At 37.0% G+C, this 20,417-nt stretch overlaps 1 protein-coding gene across 1 annotated transcript; it reads left to right on the plus strand.

The window, feature by feature from the left end:
* The first annotated feature begins 1,376 nt into the window (after window positions 1-1,376).
* LOC121387885 (carcinoembryonic antigen-related cell adhesion molecule 20-like) lies at window positions 1,377-20,417 on the plus strand. Its single transcript, XM_041519119.1, has 5 exons — window positions 1,377-1,496; window positions 6,021-6,368; window positions 16,126-16,386; window positions 18,815-18,920; window positions 20,131-20,417. Exons 1-5 carry the CDS (start codon window positions 1,409-1,411, stop codon window positions 20,177-20,179), a joined length of 852 nt encoding a protein of 283 aa, XP_041375053.1. The 5' UTR covers window positions 1,377-1,408; the 3' UTR covers window positions 20,180-20,417.

A 20,417-nucleotide genomic window follows, 5' to 3' on the forward strand; every position in this document is an offset into this window, starting at 1 on the left:
GATGTCAGCGTCGAGTTTCGTCCTCGTTTGGGAGAAAAATCGTTGATATGTCGAACATTCTTCATCCCAGTGTAGGTAAAGTGGACCCAGCATTGTTATCATCAGGCTGTCTTGCGATGATATACGTAATAAGTGAGTGTTTTTGAAAACAATAAGAGTTAACATGCTCCAACGTTAAACGTACGGTCCACACCGAGTACTGACGTTACATCGCTATCGGATGCAGTGGCGGATCCAGAAATTCCATTTGGGGGTGGCGGCGGGGGTGGTGACATGAGGCGGAATGACAAGGGAACTTTGGGGGAGGCTTGGAGGGGGGATCGTAATTTTTTTTTAAATTAATATATAATAAAATTATAACTGTCGCAAAATTTAGGGGGGCCCGGGCCCCTGCCCCCCACCCCCTCCTAGATCCGCCTCTGGGATGAACAGCAGTTTTGGACGTCCTTTATCTGCTGTTCTGTGTACAGAACAACCATTGGCGGCTTCCCTTTCTTTTGAACGATTTTGTTCTGGTATGAACTCGTGATCATTCATCGTGTTCATTAATGTCTGTACATCATCGGCGACGTTTCGTCTGTTTCCGGTAGTGGTTCGTTTTTGGAGGTTGACCGTCTTCTTTAGGTTTTGGACTTGTTTCAGGTTTCACCGGCCTCGGTGGCGTCGTGGTTAGGCCATCGGTCTACAGGCTGGCAGGTACTGGGTTCGGATCCCAGTCCAGGCATGGGATTTTTAATCCAGATACCGACTCCAAACCCTGAGTGAGTGCTCCGCAAGGCTCAATGGGTAGGTGTAAACCACTTGCACCGACCAGTGATCCATAACTGGTTCAACAAAGGCCATGGTTTGTCCTATCCTGCCTGTGAGAAGTGCAAATGTGGGTGCTGTAGGGTTTCTTTCTATAGTGTGTGTATTAGTGATTAATATCTGAATTTCTTTTAATCAATCAACTCGAAAATTATCGATGTAAAGGTATTTCACGTCAAACATAGGATTGTTGTGGTATTAGAGCGGAAATCTTTGCCAACTTTTTGGTTGTCGGGAATTGCCAAAAAAAATACATAGGCCTAGCTTGGTCTCTGTAATGAGAGCGTATTCATGTCCACTTGTCCGTCTAGCTCTCTTACAGTCAGAGAACTCGGGCTAGGGCCAATTACAGCCAGAAGGCTTACCATTATACAAAAACATTGTTTTAATTCTTCCCCAATCCCTAGAAGTGAATATCTGAGCCACAACATATGTCACTGTGACACAATTAGGAACTATAGTGAACTGTCATAAAATCAACTCTCATCCGAAGTGAACTGTGTAGTGAAACCTTCGTTCAGCTCGGTGAATAGGACCTCCGGAGCGTTGGGATGCGCGCGTAACCCGAATCGGAGAACTTCAGATTTACATTTTTGAGAAGATGGCATGTTCCACAAACTTCGTCACTTCGTCATGTGGGCAGATACTGTTTCTGTTGGTGTGTTTGCTGCAAGCTCGTATTTATCGAGGTTTGTTTGTTGCTAGATTATTATTATGGGCAAAACTTCCTTACTCCCCTTCACAAAATATTAGTGCACGAGGCACATTAAGGCAATACTTTTCTTAAGTAAGAACCACACTAACTGTGTCCCTCCGGTCTTAAGGTCGACGACAGTCAGTTTTCGGACCCGTGGGTTTGGCTTCGTACACAATAAATAAAATATATCCAACGGCAATTTTTATTTGTTTCATCTTTTAAAACTTAAAATTAATATTTTGTCCAAAATTATGAAATTTTTAAAAACAAAATACCGACCTAGAAAACCAGCGTTGTCTGCTTGTTATACCATCGACGTCCCAAACTGCGTTCACCTAACAACAAAAACACGAATACGATATTTACGGAAATATTATTCTACATTTTTCAGCTACGATACGTGAAACAAAATAGATTATAATCATTTAACGTAAAAGATAAACAATTTGGATGTAAAACAAATCCATTCTAGTAAACAAAAGTGAAACACCCTACAGTAAACAGGAAAAAGTGCGACGTTTCTAACTGCGTTCAGGCGCATGCGTTTGCAAAAAATATCGTAATGCGTATGTGCAGTTCATCATTTTCCATTTTTAAGACAACTACATGAACAAATATATGTTTCTTAATTATGCACAGTTGCCGAACACTTAATTTATTCTTTTTTTTTGTTTAAAGGAAAAATTCAATTTATTAAGCGTTCTGGTCCGGTCCGCGTTTTACCAACACACATCGCTCACACTTGATGTCAATAGGCCTACTGATAGGCATTACATCCATACCTGCGCATAGTTTGTAAAATATAATCTTTTTTTAATGAATTGCTTCTAAATTAACAAAATTTATATACTCAAAATTATTTACAACTGTTATGAATGGATCATGAATACTATTCACTACAACAGAGGCACAAAAATGTAGCATACCTTTTGCAGATCGAATATAATAATTGAAAACAAATTCTAACAACAGGGGTCTTAAACATCGTAAACATTAAATTCTTTGGCCTTGTTGATCTGGCACGTGTGAGGTCATGTGACACGCACCGAATGTTAATTCATCTTTCTCCATTTTAAGTCAGTTTCTACGAGTCATGTGGATCCGATATCGGTAATTTTAAGGAATAAACAAAAACGACGTAGTAAAATTAATGGTTTTAGGGGTTTGTAAAGTTTTGTATTTAGATACTTACTTTTTTCAACTTTATTGTTTATAAAAATGTTCCTGAACTGTGAAGAAAAACCTCGTAAATGAATGATATGCCGATGACAATAAATCGGATGTTGATTGCGCGAACAGTGCGCGAGAAAACAAAGTGAACGTAATTTGAAGCATAACGCAGTTAGGGATAGTAATCTGACAGGGGTCAAGGTTAGTAGACCAGTTTTTATTTTAATGTGGCGAAGCATTGTAATTTTGAATGTGAATGCCGTCATTATTCCAATGACGTCACTTTGCATCTCCTTACAATAACGATAAACTGGGTACATGACGTTTCGGTTTTAAGAATGCTGGAAACCAGTGCAAAATTGCTTTTGAAATTGTTTTTTGTTTATTTTAACATTACTAATGCACCTGAATGTGTTTTGAAGAAAATCTTGTAATTTAAAAATTATATATACTGACCTCGGTGGCGTCGTGGGTAGGCCATCGGTCTACAGGCTGCTAGGTACTGGGTTCGGATCCCAGTCGAGGCATGGGACTTTTAATTCAGATACCGACTCCAAACCCTGAGTGAGTGCTCCGCAAGGCTCAATGGGTAGGTGTAAACCACTTGCACCGACCAGTGATCCATAACTGGTTCAACAAAGGCCATGGTTTGTGCTATCCTACCTGTGGGAAGTGCAACTAAAAGATCCCTTGCTGCTAATCGGAAAGAGTAGCCCATGTAGTGGCGACAGCGGGTTTCCTCTCAAAATCTGTGTGGTCCTAAACCATATCTCTGACGCCATATAACCGTAAATAAAATGTGTTGAGTGCGTCGTTAAATAAAACATTTCTTTCTTTCTTTTTAAAAAAAAATGATACCTTTTACGAAATATGGATTTCAAGTGAAATAACTAAGATATTTATTGTATACGAAGCCAAAACAAGGGTGCGAAAAGTGACTGTCCAGGGCCGTACCCTGATCAAAATCCTGGGGAGGGGGGCACTAGTGAAACACTATACAAATTAAACCCTGAGATATGTAGGCCTATGCTATTTTCTGGAGTAAAAAAAAAAAAGTGAGATTCTCAGGGGGGCAACTTCATTGATAGATGTGTTGCGTAGGAATGCAAAGTTTAATGATAAATAGCTAAATGAAGTAGCCACGACATGACGTTATTTTACTCCTTTTAACACCACATAACGTTTTGCGCTACACTCATCAACAGGCGGAGGATGTATCGCACAAATAGCACATGTAATAATCTGAAAAAGAAAATGAAGGGAAAAACATAAAAATAATGTTTTTTACTAATTGTTTCTAGACGCATATGGCGACCATTAGTTATGAAGAGATAACTACTGCAGATACTCTCATCCTACAGTTACGCTTATCATTGCAGTTACCCGCATCCCTTTTGTCAGATACCTACATCTCATCAGAAGCTGACTAGAGAGTTACCTACATCACCACTTCGAAGTTACCTTCATCATGCCTAACTTTGTGATTTCATTATCAGCCGAATGACATAACTTATCCTTAGTTCATTGATTCAAAATATATTCATACTAAAGCAACTGCCGATACGCTCTATTAAAATGTGAATGTAATGCTTACAAATACGGAAATTCACATTGATTAATACTCTTCATGTGCGTCCTCCGCCATATTGGATGCGAGTAACTACAGTTACCCGCATGCGGTTATCCCCTGTGACTTTTGGCGTACTATTTAAAACAAATAGTCGCGCACTCCATTCTATTTACATGTTCAGCAATTTCCGTTTCTGGGCCCTTATATTTGGTATATAAGAGAAAACTGACTTTTCACCGATTGAAAAACAAATGATGTAAATCACTTATCAACATGTTAGACATATTTTGTTAATGGACCAGAAAATGTTGTTTTGATCGATTGTTGATAAATGTGACGTCACTGGTTCGTGCTAGCTCACGAGCTTTAGAAAAAAATGTGACGTGCGCGACTATTGATGTGCGCAACTATTCATTACTCTACGATATATATATTTGACGAAGGGTACATTTTCTTTCTTTAATAAATTAAAACTTAAACATAATACTTTTGTATAAAATTATGAACAATAAAAACATAACGACATATAAAAGTTGTCGGCACAATAGAACTCTGAACTATTTTGACAGAGATCAAGGTATACTATTGTTCGTCCCATCCTCCGGGAGCAGGTCAACTTGCCAAAAAACAAATTCGCCCCATACTGTATAGTCAACTCATATGATTACCATTTTATTAATTAATATACCAATATTTTAAGCAAAAATGTGCATTAAATATTGCTGAATATGCACACCAGTCGGGAGTCCCAAAGCCTTTCCTGATCATTCCTTTAAAGGAATGCTCGCGCAAGGCTTTTGGACTGGTATGCATATTCAACGATATGTTATTGTTATTATCAACAAATATATTATTATATTTGACAGCTATAATATAAAAGTATTATATATAACGGGCGCAGCCATTTTGTACTATCCCAGTGAATACGCCCTCTGGCGAGCCTGTGGTTACGTAATATTTAACGCGTCACGTCAGGAATGAGTCTTAGAACTGAAGAAACGAACGTACCTGATATTTGCGCAATAACTTACCCATGATATCCATGTCATAAACCCATGTGATAAATAGAGATTATTATACGAGCTTGTGTGTCGTACTGATTTTACGAAAGGAGTGTCAGGATTATTGTATTACCCGATCGAGAGTGAGGGTAATACATGAATCATGACACGAGTTTCGTAAAATCAGTATGATTCACACGCGAGTGTAATAATTTCTTTATTATGCACATTATTCCAAATATTATTTTCATGAATAACAAGCTAGGACCATGTCAAAACGTTTCAAACAAAACTAAAAAGATACTACAGAATGACGTCATTTTCCGAAATGACGTCATTTTGATAAGCGTTTACAATGGAGAAGCCGCATTAAGTTATGACATCGCTTCACAAGATTACGTCATTCGCTGTGCACGAAAAAATCATTATGACACACGTGGGTCATACTGGTTATATTTCCCTGCATATCTTGAACTGTGCGGATAATAAACATACATACGCCCCTGCTTACATGTTGTTTGTCCTAAAGAGGCAATTGCTTGAGGTGATATTTAGATTGTCCACTTTTCAAGGGTACAATTTACATTAAACACATTGTATTAATTTATCAGTGTTATTAACACTGTTAAATTTTGACAGGTAAATTTTAGTTTAAAGGGATGTGTAAATCATGGGATCTTAACCCCCCCCCCCCCCCACCCACACACACACACACACACACACACACACACATATCTGATTTTGAGGGATTCATTGCAGTTATTTTCTGTTTCAGGTGCATCAATTCATCTTTCTGGATCTTCTACTTACGTAGAGTTGAATCAGACGTTTGTGTTCACCTGTACAGTTAAACAGGCAGCTAATCTTAATGACAGGATAGTGTTTTACAGAAAAGTTAATTCGGTTATGACAATCCGCCAGAAGATGGCCACATGCTATATGTTCAGTGGTATTCCCAAGGGCTACAATGCATCCTGTGGAGCTGGAACAGACAGCATTACCTCTGTCACTAAGAACTATACTATTGTGATCAATAAAGCTGCTGACATTGATGATGAAAACTGGTGGTGTGAACTGAATGACGTTTATAAAGTCAGCAACACTATTTTTCTTCATGTTTACTGTAAGTAATGACTATTTGTATATGTTATATGCACTGTAGACACTTTAAACTTTGTGTGCAGGCCCGTAGGAATGATGCATCGATTGAGAGGCACATGCAGTCTCTAATGGAGGAGATGGGCTCAAGTCAGATTTTTATCTTTATTTATATAGAGTAGGACAAACACAAGTATAGGCCACCGACCCACGAATCAATTTTAGTGTTAAGATCACCTTAAGTGTGCATAATTACCGTAAGCACTTAAGGTGATTGTAGGGCTAAGATCGCTTCGTGGAACGAGCTCCTGGGGCCTAGTTCACAAAGCTCTCTTAGGCTCTGCTAGACAACAAAGCATCCTCTTGGCAAGTCTTTTAGCACTGCACTGCGAGATCTGTCTTCTATAGAGATATGGGGCCTAATTCACAAAGCTCTCTTAGGCTCTGCTAGACAACAAAGCATCCTCTTTGCAAGTCTTTTAGCATTGCACTGCGATATCGCAAAGTTGCGAGAGTTTAGTGAATTAGGCCCCTGGTGTGTATAAAAATATAAATTTACTGGGTGAATGTTTTTTTTCTTCTGGTGAACTATCAAGTCTCTATGAACTAATAGTGCGTCATTGGACATGTTGTAATTTACAAATTGCTGAATACCAAATGCAACACAATTACTGTACCATTGCTTTTGAACTGAGCGTGTAGTTATACATTCTTAACTGGTTAATTGAACTTCCATTTTTAAACGATTTGAATTGACGTTACATGTAGCTTTGCTGATATACCGGCCTCGGTGGTGCAGTGGTTAAGCCATCGGACTACAGGCTGGTAGGTACAGGGTTCGCAGCCCGGTACTGGCTCCAACCCAGAGCGAGTTCTTAAGGGCTCAATGGGTAGGTGTAAGACCACTACACCCTCTTCTCTCTCACTAACCACTAACCAACTAACAACTAACTCTCTGTCCTGGACAGACAGCCTAGATAGCTGAGGTTGTGTGCTCAGGGCAGCGTGTTTGAACCTTAATTGATATAAGCATGAAAATAAATTGAAATGAATGAAAAAGCTCCACTGATCAATAAAATTATTACCTGTGGATCTGACAGCATTGCGTTAAAACTCATGTTCAAAAGACCTTTCATTCAACCAATGAAAATCTTACTTGTAGAATTATGCCAGCGATTTGAAAACTATTTGAAAATATTCAGAATTACAAAATACTGCAGCTGAATTATGAATTATGCCGGAAACTAATTTCCATGTAAATGTTGAACTTTTGTTTCAAGTCTGAAACGAACTTGATAGTATATCTCTAGAAATTATTTTGTGTAATACACAATCCAGAGTTTAATACTGCATTTTTTCCCATGTTTTTTTTATTTATTTGAAAATGGCCAACATGCTTCAAGTTTGGGCCACAATCGATTTAAATTGGCGAGTGAAAACAACGTTGGACGATTCAAAACCATATCATCAGTCGCCCGCTTGGCGACTGAAATTTCGCACATTCGTTACATCGTATTATTTCAGAATGTCCAAAATGTAATGTTTGTAAAATCCCCAAAACGTTTTGACAATATTTCAGTTGACTGATAATATATGCAGACCTTGTCCTTTAAGATGCGCGAGTGCGATTGCGCTCGTACAGCGCACGTAATTTCAATCTGGCGAGTGTGAAAAATAACGAACGTTACACTTAACAAACAGCACACATAAAATAATTTTGTATATTGATTGCCACTAGTTACCTTATGTAGCTGATAGAAAGACCCGTTTAGTAATACCAGAAAAGTAAATAATGTCACGTGAACGATAGCGTCCATGCAAGCTTTTAATATATGAAATATATGACTGGTAGGCCTACTTAACATTTGCTATACAAATCGGAAAACACTCGTTTAACGGACATCTTTGAAGACGTACCAATCCGATCAAAACTCCTTTGCCTATTTAATTTATTATTAATTAGAAACAGTCCACTTCAGTCTTTCTGCCAGAACTTTTTGGGTATGGCGTTATGGAACTGAATACCACAGTCAACAGGAGGTATGGTGGGCCTCCCCCAGAACGAAAATGGGTTAAGTTGAGGGTTAGGGTTAAAAAAATCATACAGTAATGATAAGAGTAATTATTTTTGTCAAAATGTTAGCTTAAAAAAAAATAAAAAAATTCAATATGTTTTGGGTATGGCGCCACACCCATTTTACAATCAGGCAGAAACCCGGCACTTTTGTCAGGTAATAGATCACAACGCCTGATAAGGCTAACTCATTTATACTGTTTAGGGCATACAATTTGAAGTTTTCAGAGAACTAATATGTCGTTCGTGTGTTTTTTGTGTGTTTGCACAAACGATGTTTTCTTCAATAGTTGAGATACAAACGAAAAGGTTAATGGGCAACAATATTCAACCGAGAACGTAGCTTTTCTCCTATCAGAAATAAGCAAATATATATATTTTTTGTGTTCTAGGACTAACTTAAAAGCTACCAAGCGAATATAAAAATTAGGTTTGTTTGTCCTAACCCGACCAACCCACAAAAATCGACTCGTGTCAAAATCGTGTTTGACCTCTTTTGGGGAAGATTTATTATTATTATTTGTTTAATATTTAACCAATTTCAATTTAGGCGTAAACAAATATAATATAGATCTGTTTATCAAACATTTTAAAACCTCCATAATATGTAATTAACCAAAATTTATTAACGTCAGTTTCGATTCGTTGGAAATTAAAAATTCTGTGAAATGCTATTCAAAGTAACGAGAACACGATTTTCCTGCGAGAGTGGCACGAGATCTCGCACACCGCGGTGCATGTTCGTAGTGCATGGTACATGCTCTTGTCACAAGCAATATGGGTTTTAAACTTACTCAGTCTTACGGTAGTTTCACAGGTACCTTCGTGTGAGCCAGATGAGGTTATGTATTGGCATGCTTTGACAGACACAGAGTTAATATTAACAGTAATTTTGTCCTACACTAGGTACAGTCGCTAGAATGTCATTGTGTTTACTTTTAACAGAACTGATTCAGCTATACAAGTGTCGATGTCTGCGGAGAATCGATTGACTTATTTCAGTTGGCTTGGAATAGCCGTGGGAGAGATGTTCATGACACCCGTCTATGATTTTTAAAACATTCTTTGTTTTTATCAGTGTCATTAAATTGCATCGGTATATAATATAATATTCTAAGAAACTACAAAGCAGGTAGCATTTTATAACAAAAGCAAACTGTGGTCGTGAAGGAAATAGCTGGACACGTTGAACAATGGAACAAAAGCTGGTTAGAACATTACCATCAAGCACATATGACGTACATCTAGGCACGGGCGTAGGAAGGTGCCAAAGGGGCGAGTGGTGGTTGTGGTTGTGGTGGTGGTGGTGGTGTGTGTGTGTGTGTGTGTGGGGGGGGGGGGGTGTCTGCACACACACACACACACATACATCTATATAAATGCATGTATAAATGTATACAAACCATCGTCTATTAAGTGTTCCTACGCTAGTGCTAGGTCAGGGATTTTCCATGGGAAATCCCGAATGTTTTTATACTGTAGTGTTTTACAGTTAAAACATGTTTAAGGTAAGACATTGTTTAAAAAATAAAGAAAAAGTAGGATACATGTTTATTTTGTTTGAGGGTGGGGGATGGAACTCTTACTATGACTGAAACTCAGGACAGTCCCTTTAATTTTCGAACAGCATACGACTTTGTGCACATAGCGAAATGATCAAAGAGAACGTGCAACTATGTAACTAACGTTTTCGAAACTTTTAAAGACTGAGGGGGCGGCATTTAGCTCAGTCGGTTTTGTGCTCGTTCGAGATGCTTGCGTCGCAGGAATGAACCACATCGGTAGATCCATTTAGCTCATTGGATTTTTTCTCATTTCAACCGGTCACCACAACTGGACAAAGGCCGTGGTTTGTGTTTTCCTAGTCCGAAGGGACGTAAAAACGTGTTCTTTCTACATCCGAATATTGTTACATACCCGATATATATAGCTGGTATTCAAAACTTGTGGCACCATGTTTCAACCGTGTCTCAACCGAAATAATGCAACAAATTGACATACAAACAAAAAATGTATAACCTACCGTACTCACTAAATCTAGATTGAAGTACTTGCATCATTATTAACAAAATAAATTTTTCAACAACATAAAAACATTTCCCCTCCGTGTTAAAGTTGTTAAATAGAGGGAAACAACCCGCCCTGCATATTAAGGAACGTATTGACTAATGTGCACCCTGCACTAGTATTTTCCTGTCTGTGGGAAAGTGCATGTAAAAGATCCCTTGCTGCATTAGAAAAAAAACCCACCCCCAAAAACCATGTAGCGGGTTTCTTCTAATGAGTCGTAATTACCAAATGTTTGACATCCAGTATCCGATGATTAATTAATCGATGTGCTCCAGTGGTGTCGTTAAACGAAACAAACTTTTATCTAAAGACTGCGCCGAATTTAAATCACCGCGGTGCCAACTTTGTATCGACTGCTATGCTGATTTGAAACGGATACATTGTATCTTACTTACACCAGCAATGTAAGCTAATTGTCTTCAAAACACCCCAAAAAACCAACAAAAAACCCCAACAAAACAAACCAGTGATACTTTAAGAAAAGAAAAGATTTTCTGATGAATGATTAATTTACAGTTTTTGCGCAAACGATCCGTCGTTTATTTTGATATTGGTTTTGCATAATCGACAGACTAACGACAAAATCGTTCATGCCAAATTTTATGCTCTGCTGTTCATATAGTTATGAAAAAAATGGAATTGAATTAGTGCTGAAGTTTGGGCAGTCATTAAAGCCTTAGAAGAAATCAAGGATTCTAGTGCATCCAAATTTATTATTTTTACCGGACTCACTTTCGTGTCTCCAAGCTTTACGTAATACGAAGCTGGAACATCTCTTAATTGGGATGATGATACGAAAGTGTGTCTTTTTATCCATTACCAATAAAGATATTGTATTTTGTTGGGTGCCCAGCCATGTTGGCATCAGGGGTAATAAAAAGGCAGATTCTGCTGCCAAGTCTGCTTTGTATTTGCCTCATGCTAGGGTTGGCGTACTTTATACTGATTCTAAACATAATATCAACGAATTTATCTTTTCGACTTGGCAACATGATTGGGACGGTGCGATTGCGAACAAGCTTCATTCTATCAAGCCACTCTTGAGAGTGACAGTCCTCCTATAGACAGTGCAAGAAGGATGAAATAGTCTTGTGTCATGCTCGCATCGGTCATACGTATTTGACCCATTCATTTATCTTAAAGAAAGATCCTCCACCTCAGTGTGAGCACTGTCAGTGTACTCTGACGGTGCGCAACATTTCGGTGGAGTGTAAGCATCTTAAAGAAACTCGAAAAGATATATTTGGTCAGAGAAATGTGATGGAATCATTTCGATTCCATCCAGAACTTATATTACAGTTTCTACGTGATACTGACTTTTATTGTAAATTTTAATTTTATCTATCTGTGATATTTTTATTTTTGCACAGTCCTTTAACACTGTGCTTTTATTTAAATCTTGAATTTTTATATTGATGTTGATCATCACTTTATTTGCATTACCATAGTTTGACACCCAATAGCCGATGTATTTTTCGTGCTGGGGTGTCGTTAAACATTCATTCATTCATTCATTCATTGTTGGTAAAATGATTAAAGTTATTACCAAATTAGCTGTCACAATCAGCTATTGATCCCTGAAAATAACCGCGACGTGCCGCCATTGTTGCCAAGTGGAAATACTTGCCGAAAACCAAAAACCAATTGGTCCAAGAGCCAGACCAAAAATTGGTACCATCTGAGGACACCAAACAAAACTGCTATAATAATTTTAGTACACCCTAGGACAAAACAAAAATGCATGATAGTCTTCAATAGGGTAGCTTTACCTAGTTAACACACTTGTTACATTTATCATTTAAGTGGTTGAAAAATATGAGAAATCCGTGTTTTAGTGTTTACTAAAACACTTATAAACCTTATAGGTCGGTACCCACAATGGTCTTTGTGTTTTTGCATATGTCGTAAGTGTTGATTAAGGATCCGAAAGGTGTAATTTGGTATCTTTGAGAATTTCTAAATATTCAAAAGGGCATCCAAAATGGCTGTCAAAACAGAACTAGAAGCATCTCCAATACTTTATCAATAATGAGAAAACTGTTGATGTTCATGGTGATGTTTTAGGTGTCAGAGGACTCGTATTGAATTACACCGAGCTAATCAAGACATTGCAACGTTATTACATCCATGATGGCCACCACTATAGTAGTCAGAACAAGAACATTGAAATTTATCAATTTTACATCAACTATAGCAAGATTGTGAAATTAGGAATTGAGGTTTTTTTATTCGCCAAGGAATTAATTTACAACAGATGCTAACTGAGATATTGCATCATCTTTTCAATCCAAGATGGCCCAGAAAATGGTCGTTAGGAGTAAGACGTGACTATATCTTACATTCTATTTTACCCCAAACAATAACTGTTACTTCAAATACAGGGGTTTACAGGGGACAAGAAATTCAATTCTTGCATTAACTTTCTACTAATTTTTTTTTCGTTTCCATAATTCAAGATGGCTGCAAAAACAAAGAAATGTGTTATATGCATCACTTGAAATAATCAGTTTCAATCCAGTTGGTTAGTTTTGAGGGTGTTCAATCCATTAAAAATGCATTTATGTCTACAAGTAAAGTTATCTAAAATGTCATCTAAAATAACAATTCCTTTGCTGACCTCTATGTCTCAAGGTGGCACCAGTCTATTTTGAAACTATCTAGAAGAAATGTTACATCATATAGACCAAGTCTATAATGCCAACCAAAGTCGTAATCAATAACTGATGTTTTGATAAAGACTGTGTAATCAGTTTTTATCATTCCCATTTTCTGTCTCTTGATAATTCACTAGATTTACTAGATTTGAATGGCCAGGACAATTTATCTCGTCAAACTCGTCATATATCATGTTTTCTCGCCGTAACATTATAATTTCTAGTGTATGTATCTGGTTATTCCGTTATACGTATAGTATTACCAAAAGGGGTTGCCACATCAAATATCAACAAAAGGGTTGCTGCCTAGCAACAATTATTGATTTTGAATATACATCAGCCAATCTTAGGTGGCCTAACAATGCACAGACATTTAAACTACATCACCTTGAACACCAACATTACCCAGTCAGCGAAATATGTTTTAACAGCTGCATTGAATCGGACGATTTCAGAGGGTGCATGGTTTCACTCCATGTGGAATAGTTACTGGTGGAAGTGATTAAACCTTCGTCTTTTCACCAATCAACGTCTGTACCATCTAAATGTAGCCTTTCTGGTGACATATCCATATCATCATCTAACATCTAAATGCTTCAGGCAAAATTTTGGTAACTCTTAGTTTTTTAACACTTTATATTATAGCGGCAGTATTACAGCCTGGAAGGGCAGGGGTCATCAAATGAGAAGCAACCCTTTTCATTGCTGTTTACTCATTGCCCATTGCAGTTCTTGCTAGTAGCTCTATAATTTGGACAGCAATCAGAAGAAGCATCTCTAAAATTATGCAACTAATTCGGTGTACCTTTCAATAAAACAATACCAAATTTTCAATGAAAAATGTATCTGTCGTGGTACGAATGCTAACACTATCGCTGCAATCCTTTTAATCATGTTAATACTTAGCCACTAAGTTCGTTTGGTTATGGCCGATCATTTCCAGGTATAGCTGAAGCATACTAGTACATACTAGTAATTGCCATATTATGGTGAGAAATGTTGGCGTCACACGATTATGCATTTTGTTAGATAAATTGTCTTGGTCAACAAAATGCAAGGGTAAAGTATATATCAATTATATTAGATAGAAAATGAGAATGATAAAACTATAAGGGTGAAATGTTCTGAGCCTAACTATGATGAATTACGCTGACAGAATCAGTTGTTATTATTTTTTCAACATAATACCCACCGCGGTCTATACACTGCTACCTAGATTACACTAGTGTTGCAGGCTTCCTTCCAGTGAATTAAGAGGTCATCTACAACAGAAATAATATCATTTGCATAATGCTTACTAATTTTTTCTGCTAGTTTGGAAAGAGATAGAAATCTGGCGGTGCCAAAATCTGGTGAATTCGGAGGCTGATTAATAAGTTCAAAGACACAGTCATACAGAGCAGCCATGAAAGCAACAGGTGCGTTCTGAAACTTTTGTTGTACCCAATTTATTCTTTAATTTTCTCACCAGAAATGTCTACTGTAATGGCTATGTGATGTGTGGTGAGTCGTCGATCATCCTTGTATTGTAGCAACATTTTCTTTGGTAGTGTCAGTTGATGATTGTCCTGGTCTTGGATCATTCTCGACGCCCTCTTCTGCTCTTGAACTCTGCTGCCCACCTCCTAACTGTTAACTTTGATAAAGGAAGGATCATCACCCCTTAACGTTGGTACCAATACCGCATGGATAGCTGATGGAATTGGTCCTTTCAGTTGAAGATACGTGAAGCCAGTTTTGTCCATCTTTTATCAACAGAGAATATCTCGTCACTTTGATGACTGTAGAGATATGCGACAAGATTATGTATTTGGTTCGAATGCAGCATATGAGCATAAAACATATTGTATTTAATACATGCAATATGTTATGAGTGTACAATACATCATTTGTAATTAATACCAGAACTGTTCGGCCACCCTTCGTATAAACACTAGTAACTGGTGTCTTGCGTGAATATGCCCATTTATCACAGCAATGTTGACATTGTTAACTATTTGATCCATGTCAAGCAACTTATATGTAGATGTTTTTGGAAAAAGGATTGTTTTACCCTTACAACGTAGCAGTTGCTTTCAAAATTATTGTTTTAGGTGATACTTAACAAATGCAGTGATCATTTCTTTGTTTTTACAACTATTTTGGAATATTGGATTCACGCAGTGATAAAATGTATCTGTATTACAAAGTGATTACTAGAACTGAAATGTTTCCATATAATAAAACACCTTTATTTGAAGTTTAAATTATTCATTGGGGAATATATGTAGAATGTAAAATATGGCCACTTCTTACTGTTGGCGGCCATTTTAAGACCATCTTGGATTGAAATGATGACGCAATATGCCATTTAGTAAGAGGTTGTTATAAATGACTTCCATAGCCCATAAAATTAATTCAATAACATAAAAATATCTTCCCAAATGATGTAAAATGCGATAAATTGTGATTTCTTTGTTATAAATTACGATATTGGCGGCCGTCTTGGATTACAATGATGTTGCAATGCCTTAATTAGCTGGGAATAGTTCAAAATAAAATCCTGGTGAATGTTGACAAGTGCATTTCAGTTTGTGTGATAAAAACTATCTATATATTGACAAACAGTTAATATAGAGAAACGTAATTAAAATTTTAGAATAATACTCTACTAAAATTCATGTTCTGACCTTAAGCTACTCTGCAGAAAAGTCCATCATGCTGTTTTCAGATCCAGATACATACACCTATCAAAAAGGTATAGTTATGTTTCGTGCCCTCAGATGGTACCAATTGGTCAAATTTGGAGTCTCAGCTCATAGACAAAAAGCTACCATGCTGTCGAGTAATCAGTTTTCCGTATTATATTTTCGTTTCCAGTGAGTGCCGTTTGTAAAACGGCGAGAAATATGAACTGGGGAATATACTGTATACGTCGGGCGAGATATCTCGCCTGCAGTAGTCAGAAGGTTAATAAGCTAGTTTTTAATTTTCTGTTTTGTCAGATGGCCCAGATCCAGGCAGTATTAAATTCAATTCTACTATATTTGTCGAAGAGGGTCACGATATGACTGTGGACTGCACTGCTGACTGTAACCCACCATGTGACTATGTCTGGGCACTGGGTGATAATCATATCACAACAAGTCCTCTGTTAAATCTGACAGACCTCAGCAGGAATCAGGACGGGAATGTCTACAACTGTACTGTGACCAACTCTGCTGTAGCAAGATCTATAAGTAAAAACTATACACTGGAAATCTCCTGTAAGTATTTTACTAAATACTTGTCAGAAACTGTTTAATCTTAGACCTGCATGCAGGTCTCATTGCAGTTGCATGCATAGTGACAAAACTACTCTCTTATATATCAAAGACATCCAAGTGATGTTTCCACTGCAAATTCATTACTATACTGATGGAAAGAAATAAAGGATCGCATAGATAGCAACAAGAAATAATGACTGCATCAAAAATCAATTCACATTGTCAGAAGTTGACTGGGAACATATAGGCAGCACATTCAACACTACAGACATTCGATCCCACATTACAACTTGGTATGAAATACAGACATTACTATGGTAGTTGTGAATTAAAATTGGTCTACAATTTGATGTGTTCCCGTATTTCTTTCCATCAGTATATGTTTAATTTCTGCACAAATTGGATACATTTGGAAATCCATGTTTGCATTCGATTCTACATAAATGACAGAAGAAAGAAACAGTTAACTTGTAGTTATTATCTAACAATTGACTAGTTTTGTTTAATTGTTAAAAAAAGGATTTACATGCTGAAATATAGAATTTACTCTGTGTATTATATATCATTAAGTTTCTTAATGAATTTCCAAAATGTTTAGTAGTTATAAAGACTAAGTAAGAACTAAATCTACCATCATCCCGGATAGGACAGAAACCTAGAAGTCCTTGGTACTTCTTGCATCTTTTTAATTTAATCCTAAGCTTTGCACCACGATAGCTAGGATTTTAAAAGGGTGTTTCATTGAGATGAAAAATGTAAATAGCACGCAAGTCACTCAGTATGAAAACGCTGCGGCCAAGCACAACGTCATCATTGATCACCTGACACACCTTTTCAAACTGTTCCCTCTGTGCGTTTTCCATGGCAGCTTGTTGCTCGATATTTTCTTCATCTTTTGATCTCCACTTATCTGGACAACTGATATAATTTCTACGACATGATGGATGGTACTTGGCTTCACATGCAAATAGATCAAATCTAGAAATACGCCCAAGGAGTTCAAAGTAACCCCCTTGTCTCGGCCGACTTAACAAGTTTCACCACCTCAACGTTCAAAGTCTTTCGCATACTCAGTTGTCCACACTCCTCCAACTTTTAGTTTCTTTCTTCCCTCTTTACAGCAGAAAATACAGTCAGGATTGAAAAGAGTCATGTCTTTGTCAATAGATGATCTTCTTGTCTCCCTCGTGTAGCTTGTTGATGGCTGTTCTTGTGTTACCTCTTTCAGACGTTGAAAATGTGCAGTAAATCGTGTGTAGCATGAACGATGATACCCATGGCTGTCTGCACAAATTTCAGGAATCTGTACACAAACATCATCCATACGATATGGTGATTCCAGTGTCTGTGACAGTCTTCGCTTCTTTACAGCCAGGATATGATTGAAATGTTTCACCAGATGTTTTGTCTTCTTGATGAACGTAAAGTCGTCCGATTTAGTCTCTTTTGTGTGAATAATACAAATTCTCTTCTCCTGGTCCACATCATCAAGCTTTCATCTTTTTCTCCATTCCATTATACGTGTCTAATGAAAATACCTGAAACATAGATAAACGGTTTCTGAGTCAAACTGTCATCATTTTGATCCACTGATATTTGTTGAACTGTAACAAAGCTGATTGGAAATATGGAAAGCATGGTCAACAAAATCCCAAATTGATGAATTGGTACTTGTGCCATAAAAAATACTTGGAAAATTCTATATTAATTATCAAGAAAGGATTAGTACTTTGTTAGTAAGAGTGGACTGGCATGGTTGTGGAAAACAGGAATTTTGTATTTTACTCAATTTAGGTCATTTTAGTTCTAACCAGTAATTTGTAACATCTCACCAATGAAAGAATAGATTAACAATACAATGATAGCCTGTTTTTATTTTCGGATGTTTCAAAGGTGGAGATCTATAACATCTTTTACCTCATTGGCAGTTTATATTTGCATATTTTTGACACTTTAGTAAACGGGATGCTAGATTTTCACTTTCGCCAAAGGGACGTGACTTTTTAACCTCCGATGACGTCATCGATGATGTCATCTATCAGTGGAATATATCAGATGATAGGGCAATACAATACGAACATTTTGTGAAAATTGGTCCATTTGAAGTGAAGTTATTAGTATTTTAGTTTGGCCTACCCCGGAAATTCTGGCCAGCCAGAGAAAAATGGGCGTGGTCAAAAAGGGTCTTGGGAGACCCAGTTTGATTCGTTAACATGCTTTGTCCAAGTCACCAGACATAAGGGTATAAGAAAATGCCAAGGTTTCAGAAGTAATTTTAAAATCAGCAAAATTACAGTATATCTACAGACGGCACTTGTGGTAGCAGTCAAAACGTCCCTCTGATTTGTGCAGACATTGGTGGTTTAGGTGGAAGCATTATAGCAGTGAATAGTATTGCTGTGTTTATTGATAGTGTTATATATTTTAGATGATCCAGAACGCATGTCTGCCTTAAGTGCAGGTGTTATAGCGGGAATTCTGATCGCTGTTGCTCTGGCTCTTGCTATTCCTACTGCATGGATACTTTATAAGAGGTAATTAAATTATATATAATTATATGTGGAGTCAAACATTGATAACTCTAATTTGAAAGGGGCGTCGAAATAGTTCGAGTTTCAGATGTTCGTATAGCACACCTCAAAACGGAAACGGCATTGCAGCTGGATGATTTCATTTAATTTTGTAATAAACCTTTGGTGCACTACCCCCATCCCAAACTTTGAAAATTTTGAAATGCCTTTTGAAAGGCGGATTAAAATATAAATGACAGTTCATCCCACCTCTAGCTGGCGGCATTTTCCAGCTCATTTTCTTTAAGTTTTAAATATAAATAAATAACTAAAGACAACAGCTCACTTGAAAATTGGCAGAACGTAATTAACAAATTAAAATACTGAATGCTGAATAGCTCCAATTATATATAAAAATGAAACGTTTAAATTAATATAACACGATCCACATTTTTAGAGCAAAAATAAACAACGTCAATGGTTATTGCTATTTAATTACTACCTATCGTTTGACTGTAACCAGACCGTGTCTGTAATTACCGAGTCCCTCCGTACACGCACCGATTACCAAACACATAACCTTCATTCTGCGTAGTCGACGATCTATTATTCTGTAATTAACGATTCCCTCCATTATATATAAAGAAATTTAAAAAATCAGCTAAATTTTAGTTTTAATTAGTTTGTGTGGGTTTTGAGGAGGATTTGTATTGTTTTGTGTGTGTGTGTGGGGGGGGGGGGGGGGGGGGGTGTCTTAATAGCAACACGAATTGTTGGCTAAAGAGATGGCATTTGTAACTTGATGCGGTCACATACCACTGGCAATTTGGCTATTTTGTAACAACTAGGTTTGGGGGGTTTTCTGCGAGTATTTTCCCCTTTGTTATTCATGACTGTAGACATTATTACTATGCTGAAAAAAGTGCTCCAGCAATAAATATAACTTTTCTTTTTGAAAAATATTTGTGAAAGTGAAAGTCATAGCAATACTGTTTGTAAGATGTTTTAACATACATGTACTAGTTGTTACCAAGGTTGTGACACTCGTGAAATAAATTGTCTTCGTCATTTGCTAAGGACAAAGTGTTGATAACTACTTAATACTTTATTATCCTCTATTTATTTCGGTCATTTCGATAATAATCTTTGATAATTTTGTTATCATAACACTAAAAGAAATATTTGTGTTTCTGTCATGTAACATTAGGAATAAATCATATATATTTACTGACAGGAAAATAAAGAGGAAAGCTGAAGATGTGCAGAACGAATCTAATAACTAACGGAAACCAAAATCAAGACCACAACCCTGCATGTAGTAACCAAATACGGAAGACAGAAACATGCTAACGCTAGAGCGTCACATTTTTTGTTTTTGATTCGTATGAAACTGTATCAGTAAAGGCTTTTTATTATTATTATTATTATTTATTTATTTTTGCTACAGATTGTGTTACCTTTCAGTATTCGAGTATTTTATATTTTGTTGTTTTTTAAAATAATTTTATAGCTCAAATTAGA

Source organism: Gigantopelta aegis, chromosome 13 (assembly GCF_016097555.1).
Source record: "Gigantopelta aegis isolate Gae_Host chromosome 13, Gae_host_genome, whole genome shotgun sequence".
In the NCBI taxonomy this organism is placed as follows: Eukaryota; Metazoa; Mollusca; class Gastropoda; order Neomphalida; family Peltospiridae; genus Gigantopelta; species Gigantopelta aegis.